We start from the raw sequence: 16,401 nt of genomic DNA, 5'->3' as shown, positions 1-16,401 counted from the left end.
GTACTAATTTTAGGGTTGTTAAAATAGTAAGAGATTTGTTGAGACAAGTAGTAGATGTGTTGTGTTTAATTACTGCTTTGTTCCCTAAACTAACCCAAATTAAATTACCTTATTACTTAAAATGTTCTAGAGCCCAAGGAGAATAAATCCAGTGGCTCGAGGTGGATGTGTCAACACAGGTTTGCTGAGATTTCAGCCAGTTGATGGTCTTCAGCTAAAGAGCTAATTACATTTAGCATCTCATCCTCTGCTAATTTCCTATTTTTAGCAGAATTCTTTCACATGTAACCCTAACTTTGACCCTTGGCCAGGATTCACTCATGTTCAAAAGGAAGCATGGGTGGTAGCAGGGAATATTATATGAGTGTAACATGGCTTAGGGGAAAGAGTATGGACACTAGAGTTAGATAATCAGTGATTCAAATCCTGATTCTATTTCTTACTCTTTCTGTGACCTTGAGCATGTAACTTGGAGGCTCAGCTTTTTCACTCATAAACAGTAGAATTACATCTAATGTACATAAATCATCACAGACCTTAAATAAATGGTATCAAATAGCAAAGGGAAACAAAATAGTTTAAACATAACAGAGAAAATGTGCTGATATGCCTGGTGATCCAGGGTCACCCAGCAATCTTTCAGTAAAGCAGAAACATGAAATTGCTGGCTTTTATGTTGGAATTTTTCATTTGGACATTGAACCATTGAGGAAGCTGATTGATTCAAATATTCTTAGTTCAACATGGTAAGTTATATTTGAGTCTTATCCTACAAAAGTATTACCTTTCCCAAATAGTGAATGTGTTTTATCAGGAAGAAAATTGTTCTTACAATGAAATTTAAAAGGATTATGAAAGAGAACTATTTTTGAACAAGAAAGCCTATTGGGAGTGCTTTGAAATACCTATAGTGTCTTTCTATATGTACATATATGATCTTTTTTCATAAATTTCAGGATTTCTGATAAAAGCTGTTCACAATCTTCACAGAAAATCATACAATATTGTATATGATTTCAAGGAGTTTGGGATGTAACCCCTTAGTTAAAGAATTTCTGTTCTTCATAAAGAAACTGAAGTTTAGGATTTAAATTGCACTCCCAAGTCACAGATATATCAGAAAACTCCTCTCCCTCATGCTGGTCTTAAAACTGTACACAGGCAAAGTTCTCAGAGGCACATTTTATGCAGCAACTGTAAGCTCTGTGGTTTCCATTTTATGTTCATACACGCACCTATAAATAGTCCCTTAGTCTGTGAATACCTTCTTATTTAGAACAGAATAGAGATACAAGAAAAGGACAAAAATAGATGAAGAAAATCTGCTGTTGACAACAAATAAATTCAAATGCTGACCTTTTTAGGACAACTGAGGGTGACAAGCTCTGCACCTATTCTCAGAAACAGAGGGCATAGGCAGAACAGAAACAATGAGCCCTCAGAACTCCACAGGAGCCTTCAGAGTAAAGGAGATTCTGTTTATATTTTATCTGACTCTGTTCTCTTCCAAGACAGCCTCTTGTGTTCAGAAAGCAATTTGAAAGCCACTTGATCTGAGCAAACCTCAGTTCTACCAACTGTTAAATGGATTAGTATAAGTCCCTCCTGCTTTCTTACAGAGGACTCTTTTGCAAGGCACTCAGGGAAGGATTGAGTGTCATTATCATCCAGAGTCTTCTACAGTCTAGTGATCGCACTTCTCAATTTATCCCTCCCTCTTCACCACTAGTGTTCCTTGTAGATTCCCAAATAGCAGCCAAACGTGCACTGAGCATGACCTTGGGGTGCCCATCAGGATGGGAGGCCATTGATGGTGTGTGGTTTCCTCAGCTGAGCTTTGCTTTCAAAAACTGTGCAACTCTGGGCTTGTCCTTCCACCTCTCCCTGGATCCTAACTATAAGAGGAGGGGACTGTCTTCTCATTCTAAGAGGATCTCTAATTGTAAAGAAAATATTAAAAGATGTCTCTGGACACATCTGTCATCAATGCAGTAATAGTGTAAATTACTTATGTTAAAGAGAAAACTTAGATGTCTCTCATTTTCCTCAGCACTGATCAGACTCTGAATAGGGCAGGAGTCTATGTCCAGAGTCCACATCTAAATGGGAAAAGAGAGACGTGTACCTCATCCTCATAAGACACAGATGTGTGTAAAGAAAGGCAGACCTGTTTGTTCGAATCCCACCACTGCTTCAGGGTTCAGCTTGTGTCCTACTTTCTAGGCAGAGCCTTCTCCAATTAAACTATACCAACCACTCTTTTCTCTGATCACTCACGACCCTACAGTTTGTCTTTAATTTTAACACCTGACTATTTTTTTTCTTTTTTTTTTCTTATCTGTGCAGAACCTGACTCCCTATATGACTAGTAGCTTCTTTTATTGTCTTCTTAACTGGTGCCTCCTATAGCCTTTTGCAAAACACATTATTGAAAAGTCTATAGAACTAAGTTAAATTGCAAGGCAAAAAGGAATTGGACACAGAGATAGAATTTTCGTTAGAGTTGAGGGATAGGTTCCACTGATCTGGCTGTATGTATTCTTTCTGTCCACGTCCAAAAAACTTCAAAAAAAAAAAACAGGTTTACTTCTCAAATCCTTCAATTATTTCACAGATATTTGTTGAAACCTTGTTATGCACCAGATATTATGCTCATCAAAATGGGTGAGGACCAATAAATTCACCTCTTATAGCAGAAATGTGAATACTTAAGTGCGATTTTTTCCATACACTTTAAAAAGTTTAAGTCACACAGTTCAGTTTTTTTCACACCACCTGGACCAAAGAGTCAACCCTAAGGAAAATCCTATGACTTATAAGTGATTAAAATCTAGACAAGATATTCGCATCTTGGTGCTTTCCAATGGAGAAAGGAAGATCAAAAACAAACCCTGTGTTGTCTCCAGATATGAGCCAGCCCTTCCTTCCAGCCCCAGGCCCTCCAGACACTCTGCCCTGCCAGAGAGGGCCCAGGGAGGAAGTGGAGAAGATCGAAGGCCCTGCCCTGTGCTCACTGGAACAGATAGGAGGACTCAGCCCTCCCCAGCACACCCCAGTTCAGTCTTACTCCCTCAGAAGGGGAAGTTGCCCCAGGGAAATGAGAAGATCACTTCCAACACCATCTAGTGTAAGGAAATCCCAACCCAAATCATAGCCCTGTAGTGTCAATACCAATGAAGTAAATGTAAATGTGATAACGCACAGACAAAAATAATTTATTGTATTTTTAAATCCTTTTCTATTAAAGTTATTCATCATTTTCTAAAAAGTACACTAAGGTTTATATTTGACATGTAAAAAACAAAGAGGAAGAAGGAAAATTCACCTGTTTCACTAGTTTGAGGAACTATCGTCAAAATGAGACACTGAGTTACAATAAGAACGTTCGCATCATCCAGAGTCCTGGGTCATAAAGAGCTCAAGGCAAACCTCCCTGAGATACACACTTGGGCACATCCCCATACACAGCTGCCCCTCTTACTGGCTTCCATTCAAGGCCCATTTAACTGAGAGGTTGGGGCTAAGGGGCTCTCATTTTAAGACCACGAAACTCCTTCTCCTGGAAAATTTCCAACAAAACAATTTCCTCAAAAATACAAATACTGTGTTCCCTCATGACAGGCAATTCTGTATCTGCCAATGACCAACATGGTCACCAATATCCCCCATACCCTGCAAATAACTTGGCATTAAGCCTCCAACAGTTCATTTCAAACAAAGAGTGGTTCTTCCTTTTTTCACAACCATCTTCAATAAGATCCACGAACAATGCCTGAAGACACTGAGTAATACAGGAAGGCTATTAACAATGGACAATGAAAAGCCAATGTGTAATAGCTACAACAGACAGTAGGTGGTCTTACTGATTCCCTGATGGAAGTTTGTGAAAATATACATGGAAAAACTATCCAAAATGATAGTGTGTTCAAAACTCACAGAAACCAAGTTTCTGAAAGAGGGGTTTAGGAGTCACAGGAGCAATGAGGAAATGCAAAATAATTAAGGAACACACATCTTATTTCTGCAGTTATATATAATACAGTAACAGTAATATGCCCGCCCACGATGGTTTGCTAAGACATGCAGATACAGGTGATGGAAGCAGACACAGAACCATGCTGCTTAGGTCTTGTAAAGTGCCTTGCTTTTCCTCAAAGACTTGCTTAGAGGTAGATCAAATATAATGGTGAATGAGAGGAGGACTTCAGTGATCAAATGGTCCAATTCTCCCTCACCTCTTTGCCTGCCTCTTCCTGTGCTCTCTCCCCCAGCACGGGTTAGCAGGATTCTGCCTAACGGCCACTCTAGCACTAAAGAGAAGGTGATCACATGTGGATGAAGGCACCTCGTGCTTCAAGAACAGCAGTGATCTCATACTTCAAGGTCCAGCCTTTATCACAACTGGAAACAGCTAGGGCAGCTCTCAGGTGCCATTTTGCCGGACATCATAACTGCAGAATCAGGAGAAAAAAGACTGTGTCCACCTCTCTAGGCATTTTGAGTCCTTCTGGGTTAATTCACAGGATCTTTTCTTTAAGACGAATTACTTCTCTTCATCCCACAACAGAGTAGAACAGAGCTTCCAGACACAGACCAATCTCCACCACTTCACTCTAAAAAGAAAATACAAACAAAAGGTGCAAATATTTTAAAATCATGGTTATTTTAAACATTTATATTTTTATTCGACTTTTTTGGACTTGAACATAAACTCTTATGTAAAATTGGAATGCTTATAAATTCCTAACAGAAAAAGTTTACTCTTCAGTCAACACTCACCACACACACACACACACACACACACACACACACAGACGCCAAGCACTCCATTATGCACACACACACACACACATTAACACAAATTCAAATACTTTTCAAAAGGCGATAACACATTGTTCATTTGTTTTGGTGTAATTTGTGATAAACAACATTCTGATGAGGACTTTGGGATACTGAGGACATTGTAATTCAGTCCTTTTTCATAATCTAACTATAAAAGTACCTCTAAATTTTCAGTTTTTTAAAAGGTGCAGCACCACATACTGTGAAAAATTCTGATGAGGGAAATGGTGCAGACCTGGCCTAAGGGAAAGGTGCCCATGCAAAGACCTGGGGACAGCACATAGAGTCTGATGTTCCACTACAGGATTCTCTCAGTTGACATTTGGGGCTAGATAATTCCTCATAATAGAGAGTTGTCCTGTGCATTGTAAGATGTCTAGAAGAATCCCTCACCTCACCACTAGATGTTAATTTAGTATCCCATATACACTCCCAGTCGTAACAATTAAAAATATATCCAGACATTGCTAAATATCCCTGAGAGGGTGAGGGTACAAAATTGGCCTCATGGAGAATTAGTGCTCTTTGGCTAAATGCTCCATTTCTTAAAGAATCTATAAACAACCAAAAGATTTCCCTTGATGCCCAGATGGTCCTTTTAGGGACAGAACTCACACTGGCTTCTCGGCCAGCAACCTGCTCAACAGTTTACTCCCAAAATGTGCAAACTAGATTCACTGTTCTCACTATATAGAGCTTTTTCCTCTTCTCTTTCACATGAATCCAGTTTTTGCCTTTGTTCTTCATTCAGTCTACTAGCTAACTCCTTACATGAGAGAAGACAGTACAAAATAACTAACCTATACCCAAAATAACTCATGAGGTCCAAAATAAGCTGTCGTTTTACATTTGTAAAAGACTTCCTCTCCTTATCCCCCAGGCTCCACCCACATAGGAAATGAAGAAGCTCAAAGATAGCGAAAAAATTCCTTCACAGTTGAAGGCATCATGCTAAGTGAAATAAGCCTGATGGAGAAAGACAAATATTGCATGGTGTTACATATGTGTGGAGTCTAAAAAAAAACAAAACTCACAGAAAGAGAGCAGATTGGTGGTGGTTGGGGGATGATTTGGTGAAGGTGGTCAAAAGGTACAAACTTCCAGTTATAAGTAATGAGGATCTAATCTACAATATGATGGCTATAATTAATAATACTGTATGGTATATTTGAAAGTTGAGGGTAGATCCTACAAGTTTTATCACAAGGAAAAAAAAATCATTTTGTAATGTGAAAAAGAAACAACAGACTCAAAAGGAAGTCACTTGCTAAGCCCCACCAAGACTTACCACCTAACCTAACTGCAACTGACGCCTCTACCGGAATGGAATGTTAAACCAATCTGTCTGGAATGTCCTGGTCAGCACTAGTGCTGTAATCTGCCTGATAAATCAGCCTGATAAGATCCCCTGCCTTCCCCTAAGAAGGCAATCTTGCCTGAAAATATCTACTCTTTTCACTTCCTTGTCCCACCTTCTTTCTGCCAATAAAAATCTTTCTTCCATTTTGCACAACTCCTCAGAGCACTTATTTACTAGATAGGATGCTTCTTGATTCATGAATCATTCAGTAAAGCCAATTAGATCTCTAAGTTTACTCAGTTGAATTTTTGTTCTTCAATAGTAACCATATAAGGTGATGAGTGTGAACTGAATTTATTGTGGTAATCATTTTGCCAATATGTGTGTGTCAAGTCATTATGTGTACACATTAAACTCAGTGTTGTAGGTCAGTTATATCTCAATAAAATTGGAAATAAAAATAAAAATTATCTTCCGATTAAAATATTAAGGGACATTTTTATTTTTATAAGGCATCAAAATATTCCCGCAGCTAGGTCAAAGTCATTGTATTTCCAAATCAGAAAATGAAAAATACACACAAAATACCCCAAGAATCCAAATTATAATCCAATTTAAGGTTCTGACTCTAAAGTACACACACATACAAGTCCCAAAGAAACCATGGATTGCCCTTAGGGAATCCTTGGAATCTCTGAAATCGTAAAATCATGTGTAGAGGGAGGAGTATGTGCATTTTTTTCTGGGGAGAAGGTACATGCTGTCTTCAAATTCTCTAAGGAACATATAAACCCAACAATTTTAAGAACCTCTGCTCTTTGAGGAATTAGAACATTATTTATGTGGGAAACTCATTGCCCAACTTATCACAGGAGGTAGAGGTAACCTGCCAAGACCACAGAGCATGTGAACATGAGGAATTGGTACAAGAACCCTCTGAGTCTCACTCAGACTTCCTCCTGTCCCTGCCACAGCCATCTGAATAAATAAAGTGTGTCTGGGCCAGGCACACAGCATGCATGTTTGGAGTGAAGGGGTTTTGCCTCCTCTGAGCTTGACCCCTCCTTTGGCAGGCCTGCCATGTCTGGTCTCTCTTCTTCCTTCTTCAGTTCCCAAAGGGTCACTGTTCACCTTTCCATTTGAGACAGAACTGATTTTCATATTCCTGAAAATATCAAATAGCTCAAATGCTGCACAGGCATGCTCTGGAGAGTAGATGTGGGGTCAAAACCCCTCTGCCCCCCAAAAGAAATGTCTGAGATGAAGAGTATAATCTCCAGTAAGCCCACTTCTGGGTATTTATTCAAAGAAACTCAAAACACTACTTTGAAGGGACTTGTGCATCCAGATGTTCATTGAAGCATTATTTACAATAGTCAACCTGGGTGTCCCTCAATGGACGAATAGATAAGGAAGTGGTACATATATACAATGGAATATTTCTCAGCCATAATAAAAGAAGAAAATCTTGCCATCTGCAACAAGGATGGAGCTAGAAGGTATTGTGCTGAGTGGAGTAAGTCAGACAGAGATTGATTTCACTTATACGAGGAATCTAAAGAACAAAATAAATGAACAAACAAAACAGAAACAAACTCATAGACACAGACACAGAGGACATTTTGATAGTTGCCAGGTGAGAGGGGGGTTGGGAATTAAAAGTACAAATTGGAAAGTACAAACTGGCAGTTACAAAATAGTCATGAGGATGTAAAGCACAGCATAATAAATATAGTCAATAATATTGTAATGAATAGGTATGCTGTCAGGTGGGTACTACGCTTGTTGGGGGGATCACTTCATAAGTTATATAAATGTCTAACCACTATGCTGTATACCTGAAAATAATACAAAATAATATTGAATGTCAACTGTAATTAAAAAGTAAGAATTTTGTTTTTTTAAAGAACACAATCTCCTGAGGAGCGTAAACCATTTAGCTCATACTACATCCCCTGGGCCTTGAGGCAGAGTATGGACCTGGGGACATGTCCCTAAGGCTGTTTGGCCAAGTTTGAGGCCTTCTCAGAGCTCTCCTCAGGCTTTGTCGGCAACCAGCCCTTTGTCCTACTCTATGTGGGCCTCCCAACCTCAGAATCCTCTTAAGCTTTTTTCATCCTCCACCCAGCTCCCTCACATACATTTAGAAAGAGCTGGTAACCACAGTATTACGAGAGGGAGCTCAGAAAATGAAGACCAGTTGCACCACAGCAGCTCCACCACGAGCATCTCATGCAGGGCGGACCTCCCTTGTCTCACCTCTTTACACAGGAGGAGGGTTCATAGGGTTTTTCTTTCTTTCTTTTTAAAATTCTTGTAGAGGAGGCAAAACCCCTTCACTCCAAACATGCATGCTGTGTGCCTGGCCCAGACACACTTTATTTATTCAGATGCTCTGTGAGGAAAGTATTCATTTATGAGACCTTCCCAGTGAGCTAAAATTTAGCCTTCTAAATCTCATTCTTTCTACTTATTTGGGGAAAAAAAAAAATCTTTAAGAACTTCTATAACTTTCTGCGTTCATAGGCTGAGATTAATCTACTCTCACCTTTCATCACCAAGAAATAAATGTCATCATAATAAATGCCTCTTCTGGTGCTGTTCAGTAACATGTGCTTTATAATCTCTCTGTTCCACTCTCCTGATTCGAGGCTGCTGGCACTGTGCCTGGTGCTAACCACATCTTCTTTTAATTTTCCATTTTTGTTCATTCAACTTGTATTTCCTACAACTGTTAGGTTCGCCGAAGGAGGAACGCACAAGGCTGAAGGGGTTAAAGAAAGATTTATCGTAGCAGAGTGATAGTCTGACTGAGCCGAAGATGGTATCAGCCCCAAAAGAGAGGAGACCTGAAACTTATATTGGGCTTGAGTTAGTTTTTTTGGTGGGAATATTTTGGGCAGGTAAATTGGCCGAGAAGGGAAGAGAGTCCAGTGAAGCGGGAGGTGAGCATGCAGCGTTGCCAACCCGGATGCAAGGTCGGTTCCCACACAAAAGGGGAGAAGTCGGTTCCCACACAAAAGGGGAGAAGTCTGGTTCTCACACTACAGGGTTGGAGGCTGGGGGTGGGGACCTCCTGGACCTAACACTAATGTGCAGAGATGGTTTGCGGATGAGAAAATAAAATGCCCAAGAATGTTGGCATTCTGGGCTAACAAGAGCCAGTGCATCTCCAAGGGAGGCATCAGAAGTAGGTGATGAGAAGAGAGAGAAATAAAGATTAAGGCTTCAGTACAGCTGTGATGGAAGGACATTTAAAAAGCTGTAGTCATTTTACTTCCCGCTTTTCTTTTGCCAGGTTTTGTGCAGAGTTAAAGTTTTCCTGAGAAGCAGGCTGTCTTCTATGCTTATTACACATCTTAAATTCCTTGTTCCATTCTTAGGTTTAAAAGTAGATGAGTACATTTATTATAATTTTCTAAGGAAAGGGACTAATTCACCTACTTATGCTCATCTGTTAATTTCTTAATGCACTCAGTGTCCTTCCACAGAAAAAGAAAGAGATTTCCACACTGACATAAGCTTTCAATGACTTAGCTATATTCCTTATTTCAAATTCTTCAGCACTTAATTCTTTTGTGAAGCCATGGTTTTCCTATGAAAGTTATAGTCATACCTAGGCGATATTATGCATTTGGTTCCAGCCCACCACAATAAAGCGAGAATAGCAATACAACAGGTCGTTAATATTTTTTCTGGTGAAGGGTCTTGCCTTCAATTTGTCAAAAATGCAACACCTGTGAAGCACAATAAAGTGAAGCTCAGTAAAATGAGGTATGCCTGTACTAATGATATTATGAAGTGGAATATGGGGCTTAGAATGTGGGCGAACGCCAGTACAAGAAGGAAATATTTCGCAATCCTCATCTTTGTAGTTTAATTATTTGTTCCACAATGTTTTCCTCAACTACTCTGTCTGCTCAGAGGACAGGGACTGTGTAACCTCCACAGAGTGTAGAACATCATCTGCACAGAAATCAACATGAACTATCTGTCCCCAATCTGGTTTACTTGTTTACCGTCACAATTCTGTCTTCTTGACTTGCTCAACTTACCGTAGAGCAAGAGAGACTCTGGACCAAGCCCCAGAGTCTCACAACCAGACATGTTCCGATCATGGAAATCTTGCAGCAAAATGCCCAGCACTAACTCCTCACTCATCATATACTTCAGAAAACCGTCATCTTCCGATGGAACCCCAAACTGCAGGTGGTAGGTTATCGTGGCGTTTTCACCACTGAAAAACAAACCAGAAATAGTAAAACATAACAACGACTCACATTGCAACTCAGGAAATAGGTTTCAGCAATAACATTTTTTTAGTTCCGTGTATTCTAAATACAAAATTGCAAAGGATGTGCTCTTCTAAAAGAATCCTCTTCCATACATCCATCATGAAAAGATCAGGTGACACCAACCTCCTCCGTCCACCTAGAACCCCTCCCCTAGAAGTCCACTGAGAAAGGCCATTGGAGGGAGAGACGTGATGCAGCTATTGTCAGTGAAGATCTGAGGGCTGGCACGTTGTCTGCCCCAACACCAGACTTTACCCCTAAGGTAGGCCAGGGAAGCCCCATTTATCTGTATTCCTCTCTCCACGTTCTCACACTACACCTGTCCCTGTCTCGGCAAGTGCATTGTTAGTCAGAGCTACTCGGTTTAGCCAATTCCTTATTTAAGCTATAAAAATGTTTAGATGCCGTCATCTGTGCAGATGATGTTCTACACTCTGTGGAGGTAGAACATCATCTTTTCCCATTTCCAAAGCTCCCTGCCGTCATCTGCGTGCAGGACTCCTGCGCTCCCACAGACTGCTCCATGTACCAGCAGCAAATCATACCTCCCTGATTAGTCTGCAAAGTGAGAAAACCTGTTCTGCCCCATCTCCCAAGGTTCCCAGCTTTGCAACTCTCAGGAAGGCGACCTAAGGTAAGGAAGTTCTAGAAATGTCTTCGTAAAACATATTTTTCCCATTTCCAAAATAAAAATAATCATAGGGCTATCCTCAGTTAATCAGTAGCTTATACCACTTATACCACTACCCAACATTTAGGTTTTTGACAGTTATCGTATTACTTTGGTTCAAGAAGGCTCAGATTAAAAGCCAGCAATAAAATAGTTAAGAAGTGATCATATCTGAGACTCTCACTGTAGGGCAAATTTTATTTGTATAAACTTTTATATGCCAGTTCCAGTAGTGAAAGCTACCCCTGCTAAGGACAGGCAAAGAGTCCTTTCTTGTGGCCAGAAGTCCCATAGGCCAATACTCTGACATTAATGTGGCTGACAATTCAGTTTATAAACTACAACAGCCAAGAACTGTGCCGAACCCTGTGGTGACTGTATGACTAATATACAGTCAGACTCTGGAGAAACTCACAGTTTCAAGGACACCACTACAGGCAGGCCGAAAAATGCACTTTCAAACTTTAAGCCAGCAATTTTAGTCTGTAGATGTTGTTCCCTGTGTTCCAACTTCTAATTATCACTAGTGATGGTCAACATCTTGGCACGTAGCAACCCAGCACTCCCATGGGTTAGGACTGGGGTCGGCTTATGGAAAAGACCAGAAGCTGACTTTCAGAAGACCAGGCCAGAAGCTGAATGAGAGGATTGCTCTACCTAATCCAACCTAAGTAGCCTGTCCTTATTCCACCAGGTAGGTCATGAGGGGGAATTTATGTAAGGCTGAATTCTGAGGGGAGAAGAGGGATTTTCAGGGAAGCAGAGAACCCTGTGGGCTTTGCCTTAGCTGCCCACCACTAGAGTGGGTCCAGCAGCTGATGAACCAATGGGCATTTTCCTAAGTTCCTGTTGGGCTGGTCCAGGTCCAATGTCAGGATCCCCCTGTAGACACTTATATCCACCAGACATGTGGCTGCCTCCTGCTCATGTGCAGCAACAGCCCTTTGGAGACAATACCTTTGTTTTAACATTATTGAAACTCTGCCTGGATTTTTTTTAAATGGAAAAAAATATTTTGCCGACAGAATTTCTTTATCTAAAATACTAAAACCTTTGGGGTTTTCATAACAATAACTTTTAAAAGCAGATTCTCTAACATTAAGTCTACAGATTTCTAGCCACGTTTTACTCAGTTTCTGATGTTTTTTTCCCAATGTCTACCCCAACTCGTTATGCAATCCCACCTCCTCTAGGCCCATAATAGGAAGCTGAATTCTTGGAAAAACCCCTCAGCCTCTGAGCATCACCCCTCTCTCCGCTCTGTCTCAGTCTTTGAGTCGCAAGTTGCAGCAAGTGCACAAAGGAAAGCATGCTGGTTCTGATTATGCATTTTTTCCTTATCTATTGGCATTTTAATACCAGTGGTACAGATTAAAATAAAGAGTGTCAAAGATGCCAATATAACATAAGGTGCACTTGGAGATCCACAAAGAAGGAGAGCAGTGCTGTCGCCAAGGCAACTTGCCACTGTATGCATTTTCAGACTTTAGGTCCATTTTGGTTCTAACCCGTTTTGCTACCACCTGCTTTACGTGCTTCCCCTCCCAGGTCTACTCCTATTATGGTTTGGAAAATGTATAGTTTGAGAGGGGGTATCTCAATATAATTTTGCCTTTGATGTTCACATTCCAGGAGTATCTTAGGAATAGTAGATATTAGAGCTTAGTCATGTGAATCTTCTCCTAACAATACAAAAGGATAATCAAATGATGCCTCTAAATATATATCCTTTCATATGTGTTTACTGACATAGACAAAAACATTTAAGATTAGAAGAAAATTTTTAAAAGAAAAAATATATATGTGTGTGTGTGTATGCTATACACGTATAGTATATAAAGTATATATGGTAAATACATGTACAGAAGAAATCACACCAAACTGTTGTTCGTTTTGTACAGGGAGTGGAATCACTGTGCATATGGAATTGGTTGGCACACACGGTGTCCAGGGATAGGAGGGAGGAGATGGGGGTAGAAGGTAGACTTTCCCTGTTGTACATATCTGTGTATTTCTTAATATTATATAAGGAACATAGATTCTTATATTACTTGTGTTCCTCAAGATCACTTGGATTCTATTATTTATATCACATCACCATCTGAGATCTATTTCTATTTCTACCATTAACTCATTTGAGTATCCACTGTAAAACAGGAATGGTGTACCTAAGACCTGCTTTTCCTCTCTTTCGTATGATCTTACTGAGTCATCTAATTGATCTGGGCTTCATTTTTTTCCTTTCTAAAATAAGGCAGTTGAGCTAGTTGGTGTCCAAACACCTTTCCAGCAACGACACTATGATTTTATCATTGGTTCCCTTTGTGCTTTGAGACTCTGGAAGTCCTTCTAGGTAAAAAAAAAAAAATGGTGATGGGTGTCACTTTCCAGTGGGGAAAAAAAAAACAACACATAATGCTCCACGTTCTTACCTGAAATCCATAACTTCCACTGAAGTAAAATAACGACTCAGAGACGGAGATGAACTGTACACATCTGTGAGCTGAAACAAATAGGAACGAGTAAAACCACCACACATATTACTGCCAGATTGTATTGTATATCATCTGACAAAGCAAAGCTACTCCTAGACCAAGGAGATTCCATGCTAGCTAGAAATTAAATGATCTAGAGAGTCTGGTTCAAGAAATAGAAAGGATTGGGCTTAGGACCAACTAAAGTTCAAGTTCACACTCACTTACGAGAACCTTATCTATAAAGATCAAGTGATCACACCGGGTTTTTAACATCTCATATGTTGCCCTGAAACCTTGTGGACTTAATTGTGAATGTGGTCAGCAGCCTGAGCCCACACAGACCCCAAGAAACATGAGACGGAGAGAACACTGCTGTGGCTGGGAAGACTGCAGAATAGGTCACTCCGAGCATGCCGTGTTACTTTTCTCCTTTCTCCAGAGCTTCACTATAAGGAGAAACAGCCATGCTAAGCCATAGGTACGGCACATCCTCCTGGAAAATGGGACCAAGTGGGGCTGGTCTATAATTGCAAAGATATAGAGTTCTTATTTTATGTATGAAATGTTGCCATCACACAAAAAAATGACACCTGTGTTCCCACTACCCAGGTTTCATGCCTTCACATTTCACCAATGTTAGTTCAGTGCTTTACTTTAAGAAACAAAACAAAGCTAAAGCTACTCCTACACATAATTCTGTTTTCCCTCCTCCCTCCTGCCCCTAATGGTAGCCACTGTCTGGATGTTGGCATGTTCCCTTTTCATGCATGTTTTTATAAATGTAAAACTTCCTTGTGTAATCAACAATACATAATTTGTGTTTGTACCATATTCAAATAAAAGGTACCATATTCTACATAATCTTCTAAGACTTGCTTTTTTTCATTCAAAATTATGTTTGAGATTTACCCATAATGTTACATCTAAATGGAGTCATTCCCTCTAATTCTTAACACCTGCATAGATTCCATTAAATGACTGTACCAACTTTCCCATTCCCCTACTAATGGTCATGTACGTTGTTTCCAATTTTCTCCTTTTACAAACTATGCTGAAGTTACCATCCTTGAATATCTCTGTGCCTCTCTTCTCACACATGTAAGTTTCCCTTGGGTATATGCCAAAAAATGGACTCGCTGCATCCACAAGTAGGTCCATCTCTAACTGAATTAAATCTCGCCAAATTGCTTTTCATCTTTCTCTCCTCCAGCAATGCAGAAGTAGTCTATTTCTCACAGCCTTGTCGGCACTGTTAGCTGGTTTTTAGATTTTCGAGGGGTATAACACTGTGTTTTACATTGTTTTAACTTGCATTGTCTTGCTTACTTGTGAGGCTGAGTATCTTTTCATGTGTCTATTAACTCTTTGGGATTTCTCACCTTTGAATTGCCTATTAGTTCACTGTCTTTCTCTTGGGTTGTCTCTTTCTTATCCATTTATCTGGAATGATTGGTGTTATATTCTGGATACTAGCTGTTGGTTTTATGTTACAAATATCTTCTCCCATTTTGATTGGTCATTTTATCATGTTTCAGAGATGTGAATCCTAACCTAACAGTACTCAAGGGAAGATGTGGCCGAATGTATTTACATTGCATTTCTTTTAAATTTATATTTTAAAGTTAATGCTTTATTCGTTAGCAGAGAGGTTCTAGCATAAATCAGGAGACTACTTTGGGATCTGGTTACACTCTCCAGCATGGATACACTCTAAGGCTGGAATAAGCCCACAGCCAGGCCTCTAGAGCCCAGCCAGACCCTCTACTACCCAGCCTGAAGTCTCAGCCCAGACATTGTTCGAGAAATCTCACCAGTATCCAAGAATACCCTTGTGCTGAGACCAGGGTGTCCAGCTGCACCCATTACAGCTCAGAGTCCCATTACTTATCCAGTAGCAAGCAGCAGAACATACCAAAAAGCAGTACCCTGAGGGGAGCTCTGCCCATCTTGCCTCCCACTCATTCCCAAGGGAATCTCAAGGAGGCTGCAGTTACCACAATACACCCCCAATTAATTCACCTGGTGACATTCAGTCTCTCAAAGGCAGAGCAGAGAGGATCAGAGCACCTACAGTTTGTACTCCTTGAATCTTGTCACTATTTCTGTGACCATATAAGAACCTGACATAACAGGCTTTACTATCTCTCCCCTTTTTACTGATAAAGAAAACGGCATTCAAGAGGTTAGGAAACCTATCCAAGGTCACTCTGCTAGTAAATAATTCAATTTTAAGTGTTACAGACACTAAAACCCAACTTCTTCACATGTTACCACACTACCCACTGAGGATGAAGCAAGGAAGGAAAGTGTTTCCTTCTGAATGTCAAGGAGGAAAGAAGCATAAAGTGATAGGAATTTTGAGGGAAAATGACTGGTTCACCTTATAGTTTTTGAGCCCCAAAGTAAAGAACATTGCCAATAGGCTGATAATCATTTAGAACATTTGGGAAGTTGGAAAGAGTCTTTCACAGGGCTAGCAATAGGGAGGATGAGGATGCTATAGATGAGATTTCTTTTTCAAGCACTAATAATAATAATAATAATTATTATTATTATTATTATTATTATGATTTCTCTCTTCCTTTTAGATTGAGCTTCTTATGGTGGTGTTTATGTCTGTCTTTTGTCCTTTGTGGAAAAAAAAGGACTTTGTAATATATCTAAGTCCTGTGACCAAAAGTAACCTCACAGGGTGATCTGATCATAAATTCCTAACTGGGCAGGTCATGGTGGATCGTCATGCCCCAGGCCTATAACTTCTTTAGTAAAAGGTTTATCTTTGCCTTAAGCAAGCCCTGTCCATTGTTCTTGTGCATC

General features: G+C 40.0%; 1 protein-coding gene across 2 annotated transcripts in view; it reads right to left on the bottom strand.

The window, feature by feature from the left end:
• Positions 1–3,189: 3,189 nt before the first annotated feature.
• Positions 3,190–16,401, bottom strand: part of CUNH3orf52 (chromosome unknown C3orf52 homolog) — a 30,720-nt gene continuing 17,508 nt past the window's right edge. The window contains exons 4-6 of one of the 2 annotated variants that reach the window (XM_039856826.1): positions 13,540–13,610; positions 10,198–10,391; positions 3,190–4,613 (exon numbers count right to left, since the gene is read on the bottom strand). In XM_039856826.1, coding sequence (XP_039712760.1) covers positions 4,609–4,613; positions 10,198–10,391; positions 13,540–13,610 — 270 coding nt within the window. In that variant the 3' untranslated portion in view covers positions 3,190–4,608. The remainder of the gene's footprint in view (positions 4,614–10,197; positions 10,392–13,539; positions 13,611–16,401) is intronic. The other variant, XM_039856827.1, reaches the window with a different exon arrangement.

The sequence above is a fragment of the Pteropus medius genome, unplaced genomic scaffold (assembly GCF_902729225.1).
Source record: "Pteropus medius unplaced genomic scaffold, Ma_sr-lr_union100, whole genome shotgun sequence".
NCBI lineage: Eukaryota > Metazoa > Chordata > Mammalia > Chiroptera > Pteropodidae > Pteropus > Pteropus medius.
The sequence above is the reverse complement of the archived record's forward strand: the minus strand, read 5'-3'. Positions and strand labels throughout refer to the sequence as shown.